At 36.0% G+C, this 15,478-nt stretch overlaps 1 protein-coding gene across 1 annotated transcript in view; it reads right to left on the bottom strand.

The window, feature by feature from the left end:
- Nucleotides 1-15,478, bottom strand: part of PAPPA2 (pappalysin 2) — a 158,444-nt gene that overhangs the window by 42,845 nt on the left and 100,121 nt on the right. The window contains exons 14-15 of the mRNA XM_058177494.1: nt 8,157-8,349; nt 1,598-1,775 (exon numbers count right to left, since the gene is read on the bottom strand). Coding sequence (XP_058033477.1) covers nt 1,598-1,775; nt 8,157-8,349 — 371 coding nt within the window. The remainder of the gene's footprint in view (nt 1-1,597; nt 1,776-8,156; nt 8,350-15,478) is intronic.

The following is a 15,478-nucleotide window of genomic DNA, read 5'->3' as shown; positions in this document are numbered from 1 at the left end:
CTTCACCTTGATTGTGCTGGGTATAAGTTGAAGTAGAGTGGGACTCTGACAGGCTTTCGGAATTCTGTTACATTAAAGGAACTACATTAAAGTATATTCCAAGATTCCTAGTGATTTTTGCCAATGCTGAAGGGCCTAGAACACGGGTGTCAAATTCAGTGTGTTATGTTGCCATCACGTGACATATTGTGACGGTTTTCCCCTTTGTGAAGCTGGGGTGGGCATGGCCTGCGCATGACACATCTGCCTATGGACTGCCAGTTTGACATCTCTGGCCAAAAAAATCCCAGGTCCTTAAACCCAAAGAGCTAATTTTATATTTCATTCACAAATGAAATATGAATGTATTTCATATTGTTGCACTTACTCTTATGTTCACTGGATTTTTTAAAGTATTTATTGCAAACACATGCTCCAAATAATTCAGTGCCTTATTCACAGCTGTCAAATTCAGAGAAGGGAAAATGGAGATTAGGGATACATTACAAGGTCTGGTGGATGGCAGCTGAACTCCCTAAAGTACTTGGCTTTTATTAATTTCTTTCTCTCAGAATTTTAAAATTGCCATTGTTTTGTGACAGACTAAAATAGATATGTCTCCCATTACAGTCACAATTCCTACCCATCCTTTAGCCTTATCAAAGATATTTTGAAAGAAAGAAAGAAAATTGTGGACCATTCCCAAATATATAATGTTGCCAGCATATATTATCAATGTAAAGAATCCCTTACATTGAGTGAAATTTGTGTTGATTTCTGGGCACATCCTTATAGCTTTCTTAGCAACAGAGTGGAAGTGACTAGATAAAACCTCAAAAAGATGTCTTGGAAGTAATAAACCCAATATGAAATTTTGTAAAATGTGTTTTATATCATAAGTATCCATGAGAGGAAAGTCAAGGAGAACAAATGACAAAATATGTGTAAAATGATTACAGAAATATTATGACTTAACATAGTTGCATCATAAGTTAGGACAAAAGTATATAATTCAGCACATGCACGATGCAATATTACCATAATGACACTGCAGTTTGCTGCAGACACTGCTTTTCATTCTTTAAGGTGGACTCAGGGTTAGATAGTTGTTGATGGAGGTCCAGAGGCTGGGTGGTGCTAGCAAGTTGAAGATGGTTGGGAGGATGGCTGATAATAGTGTTCATGACCCTGCTGGAATGGAGAGTCTGATGCAGTACAAGTAATGCTAGTGATGACAGTTTGGGGATGAGGAGCTAGTGAGAAGTGGATCCCTGGAAGTAATCTTCTGGACAGCTGAAGAATGGTTGGGCAGCTGGTTGAGGACCTTAGATCTGTCCTGAATGTGGACATATAGCTGAAGAGACCGGTGGTAGAGGTGTATTTTTAGCAGCCTCTACCACTGGTTGATCAGTTATTTGCTGATTTAGCTGACCAGCAGTTTGGTTTTTGGCTGTAGGAGTGGAGAAGCCAAGCATACAAATGCAGATAAATAACAAAAATCACATATTTAGCATATTCTTCTGACCTTGTGCAGGCAACAGATTAGCAAAGGCACAAGAGGAAATTTTCTGGAACTTTGTTCCATCATCCAAATCTATCCTGAGAAAATCCATCCTACCTTGGAGTTTTGCTGGCTTGATACAGGAAAGGAAGCATCGCTTCATAAATGTTGTTCCTTTGGGACAGGAAAACTCTGCGTAAAGAACGTGAGATTGGTCTGGAAATTGGCAGTCAATAGGGTTACATGTCACTGATCTGTCCCAGTGACCAGAGAGACAAGTCAGCAAGATTTCTTTCTGGGAAAGAAAAGTGGAAGAGTCAAGAAAATTTTTAAAAACAGTCATTCCTAATTTCAATATTGGTAGAACTATTGAAAGTAGTGTTCACTTACCAGTTGTGGCTAGTCATTTCTTTTAACAAGAGATTAGTTTAGAACTGAACCAAGTGCCTAACAGATAATCTGCTAATTTATTTAAATCTGACCTAAGACATAGGCAAACTGAAATTTATCATTTCTACCTTTGGCCTTGAAAAAAGTGATTCTTCTGTTTTCATTTTAACCACAAATCCTGAATCATAAGCAAATGATTCTTTAAAAGGGGAGTATCTTTGGCCACTAGTAATCTTTCATTCACAGCACTGGTAGCAATGCCACTCTAGCCTTTGTCATCCTTTTCTCTCACCCTTTATACTATTTATTTACTTCTCCTGTTGTCCATGGCGTAGGACTGGGCTACTTGCAAGACCACCCTTCTATCAGTTTCTGCTTATCTCATCATTTCTAAAAAAGAGAGGGCATGATTTGGGTCCCTTTTATTAAACAATGACCTCTTGTTGGACCCTTAAATTGGGCCAGTAGCACCTGCCCTCTGGGAAGCATCTCCCTGGAGTTTCAGATGCCCCCAAATGTTTTAGCCTTTGTAAGGTCTTGAACCTTGACTGCTTCCCTAGTCCTTTGGGACAGTTGGATAGATGAGCTCAATTGTTGTTGGTGTGTTGCTTTTTTGGGATTGGGGAGTGGGATGGTGGTTTAGCTTTGGGCATCTGAGGTTATATGCTGTGAGAAGTGTGCTTTAAAACTTGTAAGCCACCCAAAGTCATTTGTATAACAAGATATGGCTATGTAAATCATATCAATGAATCAATATAAAAATGTTTTTCCAAACTGGCTTAGAAATCCAAAAAACTAAATGAAAATAGTTCCCTGATTCCAAGCTTATAAACCAAATTGACAGAATTACAATGGATGGGGAGTGAAGAGAAAAATCTCACATCCTTTGGAGGAAAAACAGTAACACGGCAGTCCATACTGCTTAGTTCTAAGACAGTGCTAAATAGAAATGCCAAGACTTTCAGTAAATATTCTGTTCTTATGAAATCTACATTCCAGATTCAAAAAGCAGCTCTCAGCAACCCTATACAAATAATGGGTTTTTAAAAATGTGAATACATTCCCATTCTGCATAATTGACTGTGCCATTTGTTTTTCATAATTTCATAATCGGCTGTATAAACCCTGAAGCCCTATCCTGCCTACGACTTAAATTTAGCTACCTAGCTGACCTCAGAGGGCCAATCAAAGTTTTGTTTGAGATATGTATATGTGTATGTGTATGTGTATGTGTATATGTGTGTGTGTGTGTGTGTGTGTGTGTGTGTGTGTGTGTGTGTATGTAGGTCTTTGGTTATTCGGGTTTTCTCCCGCGTAAAATTGGAAGTGTCTTGGCAACGTTTCGACGAAGTCTCATTCGTCATCTTCAGGCTTCAGCTTCGTGCTTCTGGGAGCAATGTGTGATCGCAGCTGTTTCTTCCTTTTAACTGCTAGTGGGGGATTGAACTGATTGGGTGGGAGCTTGGCTGTGCTCTGATTGGATGGGGGTTTTTTTTGTGCTCTGATTGGCTGGGGGTGTGTCCTGTTTGGGTGGGGGCTTGGTTGTGCTTAGATTAGTCTGAGTTGCAGGGGGATTTGAGCTGGTGAGCTGCATTGCTGTTGTTTGGCTTCGTGTTCGTGGTCGTGCTACATCTTCATAGTGGGTGTCAGTCTGCTGCATGTATGGATTGGAGGGGTTTGAAATGGCTAATGTTGCAGCTGTGGTCTGGCTTCTGGTCCTTGGTCGTGCTTCATGATCAGTGTGGGTTTGGGTCTGCTTTCTGGGTGGATGTGTGGTGGTGACATCCTGTGTGGACCTCGTGAGTGTGGGTCTGGTGTCATTCCTCGTGTTAGGGACTCGTTTGTCAATAAGGGCGGGTTTCCAAATGGCTGGTAGGCGGGAGGTATCATCTCGTTTGTTCATGCTGTGTGGCCGTTTTTCTATCTCGATGGCTTCTCTGATTATTCTGTTGTTAAAGTGTTAAATATGTTTTCTGAGGTTTTCGTGGGTGTTTGTATGTAGGTCTTTGGTTATTCGGGTTTTCTCCCACGTAAAATTAGAAGTGTCTTGGCGACGTTTCGATAAAATCCCATGCACCGCCTGCCCCACCACATACATCGGACAAACCAACAAAAGAATAAGTGCACGCACTGAAGAACACAAGAACTCAGTCAAAAAAGAGGAACCAACTTCTTCCCTGGTCCAACACCTTAAAGCCACAGGACATGATATTGACTTTAAAAAGACCAGAACTATCGCCAAAATTGAACACTTTAACAACAGAATAATCAGAGAAGCCATCGAGATAGAAAAATGCCCACACAGCATAAATAAACGAGATGATACCTCCCGCCTACCAGCCATTTGGAAACCCGCCCTTATTGACAAACATGCCCCTAACACGAGGAATAACACCAGACCCACACTCATGAGGTCCACACAGGATGTCACCACCACACATCCACCCAGAAAGCAGACCCAAACCCACACCGATGATGAAGCACAACCAAGGACCAGAAGCCAGACCACAGCTGCAACATTAGCCATTTCAAACCCCTCCAATCCATACATGCAGCAGACTGACACCCACCAGGAAAATGTAGCACGACCACAAACACGAAGCCAAACAACAGCAATGCAGCTCACCAGCTCAAATCCCCCTGCAACTCAGACTAATCTGAGCACAACCAAGCCCCCACCCAAACAGGACACCCCCCCCAGCCAATCAGAGCACAAAAAAACCCCCATCCAATCAGAACACAGCCAAGCTCCCACCCAATCAGTTCAAACCCCCACTAGCAGTTAAAAGGAAGAAACAGCTGCGATCACACATTGCTCCTAGAAGTACAAAGCTGAAGCCTGAAGATGACGAATGAAACTTCGTTGAAATGTCGCCAAGACACTTCATATATATATATATATGTGTGTGTGTGTGTGTGTGTGTGTGTGTGTGTGTGTGTGTCTTTGGTTATTCGGGTTTTCTCCCACGTAAAATTGGAAGTGTCTTGGCGACCTCTCTCCTTTCCCTGCTTTTGATATGGAAGGAACCTCTACTCTGCTTCATTGCCAAGGCAAAACAGGATGTTAATATGAACTCCAGTACTTCTTCAAGGTATGCTGATTTTCTTTCAGCTCTTTCACTCTATAGCAGTGCTTTAGTGCCACCATCCAAAAGAGCCGGTAGTCATGACAGACTTCCATCTTCCTCTTTTCAACCTTCTTGGCTCATTAGCAAAGCTTCTAATGCTTATTATTTGGCATTTCTGAGGACTTTTCAAAGCATTATATGCTAGAGTCTATAATTTAGTATTTTTATTGTTTTCTACAGCAGATTGTTGATGTAATTTGATGCCATTGTAAGCCACCAAGTGTCTTTTGATTGTGCTCGATAGAAAAGAAACAAACAGTCCAACAGCAGATTTTATGGCCAAGAATTCTTTTCCACCAATGTTTCTTGCTGGATTGCAAAGCATATGAACATTAAAAGTAGCAAATTTAACTTTACTTCAATTTTTAAATATATTTTAAAACAAAAAAGAGCATTTTAAAACACTCCTTTCCCAATCCAAGATGCACCTGCCTAAATAGAAATAAGGGAGTCATTTATGTAATGTCATTGTGCATCTTTATTTGCACAGCTCAACTCAGGAGGCCTTCTGCTATAAATTTAAGGAACAAGCAATTAGTCAATGTTGTTGTTGTTGTTGTTATTATTATTATTATTATTCCCATATCTAGCCTGTATGTTATTTATTTATTTGATCTATTTATTCCCTTTGTTTATCCCTGTCCCCCCCAAAAATTAAGGCAGATAACTATTTTTTTCATACATACAGTGTACACTGTATATTTTTATAGATCTCTGAAGGAAATTAGGGCAAACTGGGAGGAGAACCAAGTATTTGGACAAAAAAAGAAATATAAATAGCATGGGTCCAGTGAAGAGAAAATGTATAATTCCAATCAATCTGTCTTCAGGACTATTTTCAGTTTAAATTAATAAAGTTGTGTTAAAAATCATGATTGCACAGTACACATTAGGTTAACTCATGTCCTAACATTAAAAACTGGAAAAAAGAATTATTTACCATTTTCATAAACTACCTGCAGTTTATAGTACTGCTGTAACTATTATTTAAGAAAATATATCTAGGTTTGTTTTGTTTTGTTTTTCTCTTCATGCTTTAAGAACATAATGAATTATACACTTAATATCTGAATGGAAATACTTTAGCAGCCTTTTTTTCACATTGTGTTTTACTATTAATAAGAACATAGTTTTAGGTAAATAAAGCTTGAAACAAAATGTGCTAGGCATAATATAGTCACTCTTTTTAACCTGTTGCCTTTGTTTTATCTTAATTCTTTCTATGGAATTAAGGGACTGAGGAAATTAAGTAAACTTTTATTGGTTGTATTCAGAGAACTGAGATTGCTATTGGTTCTTATGCCTGTTTTTATTCAGAGTACCCTGAAGAAGAAGAAAAATAGTGCTAAATTCTTCCTTCCTTCCTGCCTACCTGCCTGCCTTCTCTATGCAGGCACATTCTGTTTCTCCATCAGCCCCCAACAAAAAAATCCCCACACTTGATGTTTTCAAACTTTTTTCTGCAATTTGTATATAGTTTTTTAATCCTTCAAAATCACTAGAGCCAAATTCAGGTGTATTCAAAGGCAGGCTAGGAAAGCTAGAGTTGTCTCAGCAAGAAATAGGTGGCATAGAAGTTTAATAATAAATCAAAAAAAATGTAAAAAAAAATAAAACAAGCTGAAAAGAGGCCTCTAGAATCAAGAAGGACCATAACAAGGGCAGAAAGAAGAAAAACATGGCAGAGAATGATGGTCCATGGTTATGAAAAAAAGCTGGAATGAGAATCAATCTACTTACGACCACAAAATTCAATGAGCAGGAAAAAATTCTTGGAAAGATTACTGTAGAGGCTTTTATCTGTTGCTTACCTATATCAAACAATTCTGAAATGCAGCATCTATTTCCCATTACTCCTTTTTTATGGTTTTCCAGAGATTTTTTTATAAGTTGTTATTTGCTTTTGCAGTAAAGTGGAAAATTATTATTTAGTTTCACTGTGTGTGGAAATACAGAGTTCCTAACTTAATTTGCATATTTATAGTTCTTATGATTGGTTAGTAATGAAAAAAAAGGTAACACAAAGGCACTATCCATTAATGTCCAGTTATAACGACTAATATTACTATTAATTTCCATACAAAGTACTTCATTTGTAATTGATACAAACATTATATAAAATTGATTAGTATTATTATCACTTCCATAGTAGAAACAAAGGGTAATGTCATTGAGACACAATAGCTTGCCAGAAATATCTGGAAATAAAATTTACAATTTACAACTGTGTTTCTTTGCCAATATATTATACTCCACCTATTTAACTTTCAAAGGAAAACTAGCTGATTCAATTCTACATCAGAGATCAGCTTGACCAATTCCATGACTAAGTAGACACAATGTGCCAAAGAAATTAAATTTTGACACAATGAAAACTTTTTTTTCACTGAAAATAAAATTTGCAGCTAGTTATTATTTGCAGAGAATTTTTCTGTCTCCATCCCAGGATTTTAAACTTTTGCCAATAGTTAAAATATTTTTTGGCATATAACAATGTGGGAGTTGAGAGAAAAATACAGGAATGTAATCAAGGCACAAGTCAAAACCAGGTATCAAAACTAAAGGCTATTTTAAAACAAAATTGAAAGGCTATGTTGAACATTAAAGTTATAGAAGGAAGTATTTTGCAAGAGAAAGTTAGATTTAGGCTGTAAACCCTACAACCCTCTCCAGGTGTTTACAAAGTATAAACATGATGCAAAATTGGAGCAAATAAATATTAATTTCTCCACTGTAACATAGCCATATTGATGGGAAAACTATGAAGAACATATCTTTAAACAAATGGATGAATGAAAATGAAAATGAAAAATGGACGGAATAAAATAAAATGATAAAACATCTGCACATTTGTGGAGATTAATTTTGACAGTATATTTTTCAAACATCTGTTTGCTTCAGATATTTTCCTCCATTATCTTCTCTTTTATCATTGACTTATAATTAAAAGGCCACTAGGAAAAGTATTGTATTATTTTTGAACATTTCAAATTATGTTTAATTTGAATTTAAGGCAAGAAATCTCAAAGTTGCATCACTGCCACATAACTAATGTTGCAACCACTGCTTTCCTCTCCCCAGATATTAGATGTACAATGGGAAATATATATTTTTATGAAGCACAACTACAATGACATTCATAACTCCTATGTACTCACCTGTGCTGGGCGCAGCAATTGTCCATGTTTAACATGGAGAACAAATCCTTTCTCACAAGAAGTAGCACATTCTAGATGGCCTCGACGACTGGAGCTACAGTTTGCAAGAGTAGCATGATGGATCTGTGGAAGGACACAGCTTCCCTGTTCTCTACAGGTATGTTGGGCGCAGCTGTTGGGATGTTGGGTGCAGCTGTTGGGAAGAGAAAGGAGAAACATGTACAAACAAAACATAGATACATAGATAAAATGAAAAAAATAAGTATATAGTGCTCCAAAACAACAACAATAGCAAATCTTGTAGCACCGACATTAATTTTGTCTTGTAAACAGTAAAACTCCCTAAATCAACATTTGCTATTTTATTATATGAGCAGAGTTCTTCTCAGCTATGAAATTAGAGCCAGTTTGGTCAAGTGGTTGAGGCACCAGGACAGAAAGTAGAATACTGTGAGTTGAACTGCTGCCTTAGCCATGAAAGCCGCTGGGTGTCCTTGGGCCAGTCATTCTCTCTCTCAGCCCATCCCAACTCTAGAGTTGTTGTTGTTGTTGTAGGAAAAATAGAAGGAGAAAGATGTGTTGGATATGTTGGCCACCACAAGTTATTTGTAAAAATAAGAAAAACAGGATACATATAAATAAATATAAGCACTTAAACAATAATTAAAATCAACCTACTAAAAAAATACTGAAGCAAACAGGTGACCCAATTCACCATGTTGAAGCAATAAAATGGCCCTCAGTCACTTCAGGATAATGGTGAACTAGAAGACGCCAGTCTAACTCCAGTCTTCTAGTCCAATATTTCTGGCCAAAATAGCTCTAGGATGAGCATTTTCAGGCCTAACTGTAATAGTACTGAAGCTACCCAGCCTGGAACAACCTGAACATAGCAAAAATACTACAGCTACAATGCCTGCTGAAGCCACTTTGAAGAGAACTTCAAAGCAGTTTGAACAATATTGTAGGAAAAGGATCCTGTTGGCTTTTTCTTTTCGCATGACCTCTCTAGAGCAGGACTTGGCTTTGCTTTCAGAAGGAAGGGAGCCATGTGGCTTCAGAAAGCGAAGATGAAGGCTTGCTTTATTTGAATCTTTATCCAAAGGAAGTACCTCTCTATTTTTTTATATCCATGCTACACAAATGGTCGTGTATTACATTGAAGGACAAGAAGCATTATTTTTAGTGTAAACCTGAGTGCAGAGAACCAATAGCTACTCTTACGAGATCCTAAATGGGAAGAAAGTGGAAAAAAAAATAATCTTGAGGGCAAGCTACTATTTTTAGACAGACAGCAATCCCCACTTACTTCTAGCATTGCAGATGTTCTCTAATCTGGTAATAAAACATCTGCAAGAAAACAACCAATCTCAGAGAGCTTGCAAGGATTCCACAGCAGGGAAATAATTTGAATAATTAGGACAATATACTTAGCACCAATTCTGCTGGACTGCCACGTAAGCTTCCTTATGTTGAAGGATTAGCACTGTTCTCAAGAGTCATTTTGTAGAAGTTGCAATAAAGAGAACGTGATGGACTCTCCTTTACTCTCCTTTAGTTGCAACCAACTAAGCCAAGCGCATTGATTTAATCAAAGCCTGAATCAGATCAATTTAACGTGATACCACCAACCTAACTAACTAGATGTTTGAAAATCCTGTTATTACTTTATAAAGAGAGAAAATCCAGGAAGAAAGTTTATCTGTCATTGATGGGCTACCCAAAATTAGTGGATTGCCTTTTTAAATGAAATAGAGCTATTAGGTTAAATATGGGAGATGGCTTTCTGCAGAATGAAAGATGCCTGCACCACAGGTAGTAATTTGTTCAAGGAAATACAATTTAAAGACCACATATACTTTCACACCTCTTTTTCTGATGCCTGACTTGAGTTCTGAAAATAACAGTGGATAAAATCAAATGCTTGGCAGATTCACATACCTTTGGATAGTTCATGAGTCAAATGGCTAAGAATCCGGAATCTCTTAACTTCAGGACCTAATGTATACCACTATTTTCTGAATAACCATAAATATTCGTCTTTCTCATCTCTCTGAAACTCTACTATTTTCTCTTAATTACATATGACACAGAATATTCCTTTTTTGGCTTGATTTGGATGGCTGGGTTCATAACGTATCATTCTTCTTCTAATAACTGTCTGTATTATGTGAGTGTTTGTCTTACCTCCTCCCCTCCAATACCCCATCCTGCATAAAAGTTGTATTTAACGATCCCATTGTGTCCCTAGTAAAAATGATTTAAAGAAATTCCATCTGCATGGCTATCATATGAATGAAAAGTATTTTGTTTGTATTAGCTATTCAGTTGTCAAAGAAACAGTATTTAAATATAATGATATAGAGAAAATCAAGGATATTTATTCACAAACCATTGATTCTAGGCAAAAGACATAACAAATCTCATGACATAAAATGCATGATTTTTCATACTCAGCATTAATTACAAACTGCTGGAGCTCACTGAAAGTTCAATAACTCTACTTATTCTTAAAATACTACTTACTTCTACTTACGCTTAAAAAAGTTATTGAAACTGAATACTAAAAAGGAACAGTATTAAAAGAGTAGATTGAAGAATTAGAAAAATTAAAACGAAAAGCAAAAGATTATTTATGAAAAAGGGCCTTAAAATATAAACAAGAAATGTGGTGAAAGGGAAATATAAAAAAAATAATGAAACAAAGGGAAAAAAACAACAGATAATAGTGATCATTTTCCAGTTAATATAATGAGTAATGTTGGATTAAAACAATGTTTCAACATTTTCTCTGGGAAGCATCGTGGCGAGACTGGCTGGAAAATAGCAGGCTCCGATGAGCCTTGCAAAAATCCAGCCAGACAAACTGCTGTTGTGGGGAGGGTCTTCAGACCGGATCCATCTTGTAGGGACAGTGAAGAAGGAGAGGCACCTTGGATGACCAAGAGGAACTGGCAAGTTCCTCGGAGGTCAGAGGAAACTCTTTGATCCGGCGGGGGGGGGGGCATTATGACCATCATGAAGCTGGGGCAACCGGAATAAGATTTGTGCAGGTGCAGTATTTTGGACGGAGTATTGGTACCAGGTGAGTGATTGGCCAACTCACAGGTAAAAAAGAAGTATTTTTAAAAAAATTAAAAGAAGTCCCGGCGAGTAAATAGCAGCTAATTGGTGTTGGGGAATGTTAATGAAAGGAGAAGAACAAACAGAAATGTAGATGAATGGTGTAAAAGAATGGTAAAAGGTTAATATGATCTTATTATGTATTTAGAAGGGGTTAAGATATAGAACTTCAAATGAAATTGAAATTGAGTAAGATAATAGAAATTAAGAAAAAGAAGATGACTAAGAGATTAAGATAATGTTTGTATTTGAAAAAGATGGTGTGAAAAACAAAACTGAAGAAATATATTGTTTTTGGTAAAATGGTAAAATGATTAATAGGGAAATAAGAAATGATAAATTAATTAATAAAATAACTGCCATTAAGAGATAAATGTGAAATATAAAGATATATATATATATGTAAATCTTTGGTTGTTCGGGTTTTCTCCCGTGTAAAATTGGAAGTGTCTTGACGACGATTTGATGAAGTCTCATTCGTCATCTTCAGGCTTCAGCTTCGTGCTTTCATATTTCTAAATTTTATATATATTATAATTTTAATGGGTTTTTTAGAATTTTAAGCGTTTTAAAGTTTTCGGCCGATTGTATAAGAAGTTTTTTAATTTTGTTTTTAATTGTATATGTATTGTTTGGGTTTTTACTTTGGCTGTACACTGCCCTGAGTCCTTCGGGAGAAGGGCGGTATAGAAATCTAATTAATAATAATAATAATAATAATAATAATAATAATAATAATAATAATAATGATGATGATGATGATGATGACGACGACGACGACGACGACGACTATGTTTAAATTATTAGGTTTCAATAGAAAAAAGGAAATAAGAGGAAACAAACTGATGATAATTTACAAATGTGGTGATTTTGAGAAATATATGTGATAAATGGAGAAATAAGATAATGAAATGAAATAAGATTAAGATTGGAGGTTAGGGCGGATGGTAATATTATGAATTAAATATTAAGTAGAGATGAAAAATAAAAAAAGTGAATAATATGGCAGAAATTGAAATACATAAATTATATTTTGGAAGTACTTATGTTATAAGCTGTAAATTTTGACTCGGTTAATACTCTATTCAGAAAAAATGTACTGTTTATGTTTTTTTAAAAATTAAAAAATTCACAAAAAAACCCATTTTCTCCATATTTTTTTTTAATTCAGCATTTGCTTCTAACACAAATCAGCCATCAAAATTTATTTTAACTTACTCCCTTGAAAAATGTATGAGCCACTTTTTAAAACAAAAAGTTTTCTTCGGGCAATTTACAAGCATTTTTTTCCAAGAAATACAGATTCAGTTCCTGAAAACAACATTCTTCTTCAATTGTTTACTCCCAGAACCCAGATTTCAGATCTTTATTTTATTTAAATATTAATCATCTGTCCTACTGCAATGACTCCGACGAGGTAGAATACAAACAAGAAAAATAAACTACAACAAAATTAATAGTTAAGAATTTAATATAGCTGTAACTAGAGTCTACAAAATTCCATAGCCAGAGACAAGAGCAAACTCTTCAAATGGCAACAAAATATCACCATAGCCCAAAACTCCCGCTAGTACTCTCTAAACTGTGGTTGGCTGGAAAAAAAAAACTCTTGATAAAATTTTAATATACTTGAATAGGTATTCTTTAATACCCTAATCTGGTTAGGGTATTAAAAATCAATCCTTTCATCTTAGATGTAGGCTATAAGACTGAAACCTATCTTTCAAAATCCATTTGGGCAGTGCTTTAGTACTTTCTTGAGTGTTTGCCAAAACTGTTAAATTAAGTTCTGAGTAGATGGAAGGTATCCTTTCCTTCATGTACTTAACAATGACATTCTTGAACAATATGTCCAAGAAAAAAATGCAAACAAAAATAGTAAATTAAAATCCTTTTGTATGCTCTTTTGAAGGTCTTTTCCAATGCTACACTAAGCCTTGTAAATTATGCTATAAATGTCCTTGAACTGTTTTATCAGCTCTCTTAGAAAGTCATGAAGGTTTACTCCAAGACTGGACAATGTTATTATACATGTTGGAAATAAATTTATTTATTTGGTCAATTTCTATCCCACCTTTTCTTCAGAAGTTCAAAAAAGTTTATATGGGGATCATATACGATGAATTGAGAAAGAATGGCTAGCATGCAGTACATTTCCATAGCTAATGATGGACTTGAATCAGGGTTTATCCATTCTTAGTTCAACACCTTAAGTACTATACCACAATGGCAGCCATTATGGACTGTTCGTGGATTTGTAAGAAAACAACCTGCATTTGTATAGCCATCCATCTCACCAAAAGCAATTATGATAGGAATTATGGAATACAGAATAAGCTACAACAAAGCTTAAAAGCGAATAAAAACAGTCATGATTATTACTGTAATTATAAAAAATGTTTTAAAAAACTATAAAGACAGAATAAAACAAGGAAATATGATGATTATTGTTACATGCTGATGATTTACAGTATGTCTAATGGGATTTATGTATATGGTATCCTATACTGAAATTATTATAGACATGTACATACCGTACACTACTGTTCTACACAAATGGAGCAAAATTGTATATTTACCCTCTAGGGAAGAATTTGTAGAAACTGGGGATTTACCTGGGTTTCCTGTTTATTTAATATCTTGGGTATCTAGGAATAACTATTCCAAGGAAATTTGTTTTGTTTCCATATGTAAACATATCAAATTGTTTATTTATTAACATTATTAATATTGATATAAATCGATGGTTAATGGTCTGAAAAAAATTGTTATGGCTGCACATTTTTCTACTACTTTGAGTTAGCAATCAGACAGTCATTCAGTACTGTACTGAGGAATTAAATATCACAATTAAAAAAATAAAATCTTCCTCCCCAAATGCAGTCCCACCACCAGATAATGTGTCTCCACCATTTTGCAATTCCAAGCCCCTCAAAAAAAATATGTTGTAATCCAAGGAGACCAAAAGTTTGCCAATCCTTGCAGTTAAATAATTATACATAGAAAATTAGCCAACCAGGAAGTAGGCTATGCAAAAGCTATTTCTTTCTGACAGTTATACTTGTAGTTTTTTTTTTAATGTGTACCATGAGAACTTCCAGCTGCAGCCAGAAATAGGGTAGCACAGAGACAGGTTTACTACTAAAGTAAGTAAGCATTTCCTATTATGTCATGTGTAAAAATTCTTGTACAAAAATAAAAATGTTTAGCATTCCCAAAACCTAATCAACAATTTTTTACTAAACTCATTTAAGTTACTAATCGTATACGCTTCATAGATTACCACAATTTTTTCCCTCTTATTCCTGCTCTAGATAAGATTTACTTGGATCTCTTCCTCTATCAGAGAAATGTGTCAACTCAATCTTAGATGCAATCAATCATTTAAAATCCTTTTAGCCTACTCCTTCAAACATCCAGATAATATTAAGACCAGCCATATAGCAAGAGTACATCTCTTTACAATATAGAAATACATTTACATTGCAATTTGGATCTACACCTGTGCAATTTCTTAATGAATGATTGACCTGTCAATGTGACTCTGTGCCCTTGCATATGGATTAATGATTTCAGTTTTCAGAACGTTCACTCCCTGGAATGAAATGCACTGAGATCATACTATATCTATGAAAATGCTGTTTTCTTTATCTTCATGAGCCATTTTTATAATGCAATGACACGTGCCATAGCTTCTTACACAATATAAAATCCCCTCTCTTGCTTCTCCCCCAGGAGATTAACTGGAGGACTCAGCTGGATGTTTAGCTGGAGCTCTCGAGATTCTAGCTACTAAGATAAAAAACCACAGACCTCAGACGCAATTCTTTAAACCAAAGATCTCAAAATGGAACACTTCCTGCATCGTATTTCCCTTATGAAGCAGCTTCTTTCAAAGCCCAGCCTCACAGCTAGGTTTTGAGCAACGACAGTGTCTTAGCTTCAGACCATGAGACTACAGCTTATCATCAAATCAACATTATGTTCACATTAATCCTTTGGGTTCATGATCCTAAAATATTAAGAGTTTTAAAAATTAAAAAGTTGAATTGCATCCCAAAACTAACTATGAGGTTACAAACATTATACTATTGTAACAAATTGGGTAGATCCAGGCGAGAGTTCCGAGACCCGTCTTGTTGAGGTTGTTTGGGATAGTTTTGACCCTGTGACTCCCGAGGACATGGACAGGTTGCTGG

Source organism: Ahaetulla prasina, chromosome 3 (assembly GCF_028640845.1).
Source record: "Ahaetulla prasina isolate Xishuangbanna chromosome 3, ASM2864084v1, whole genome shotgun sequence".
Lineage (NCBI taxonomy): Eukaryota > Metazoa > Chordata > Lepidosauria > Squamata > Colubridae > Ahaetulla > Ahaetulla prasina.
This window is presented reverse-complemented; position numbering and strand designations above follow the sequence as displayed.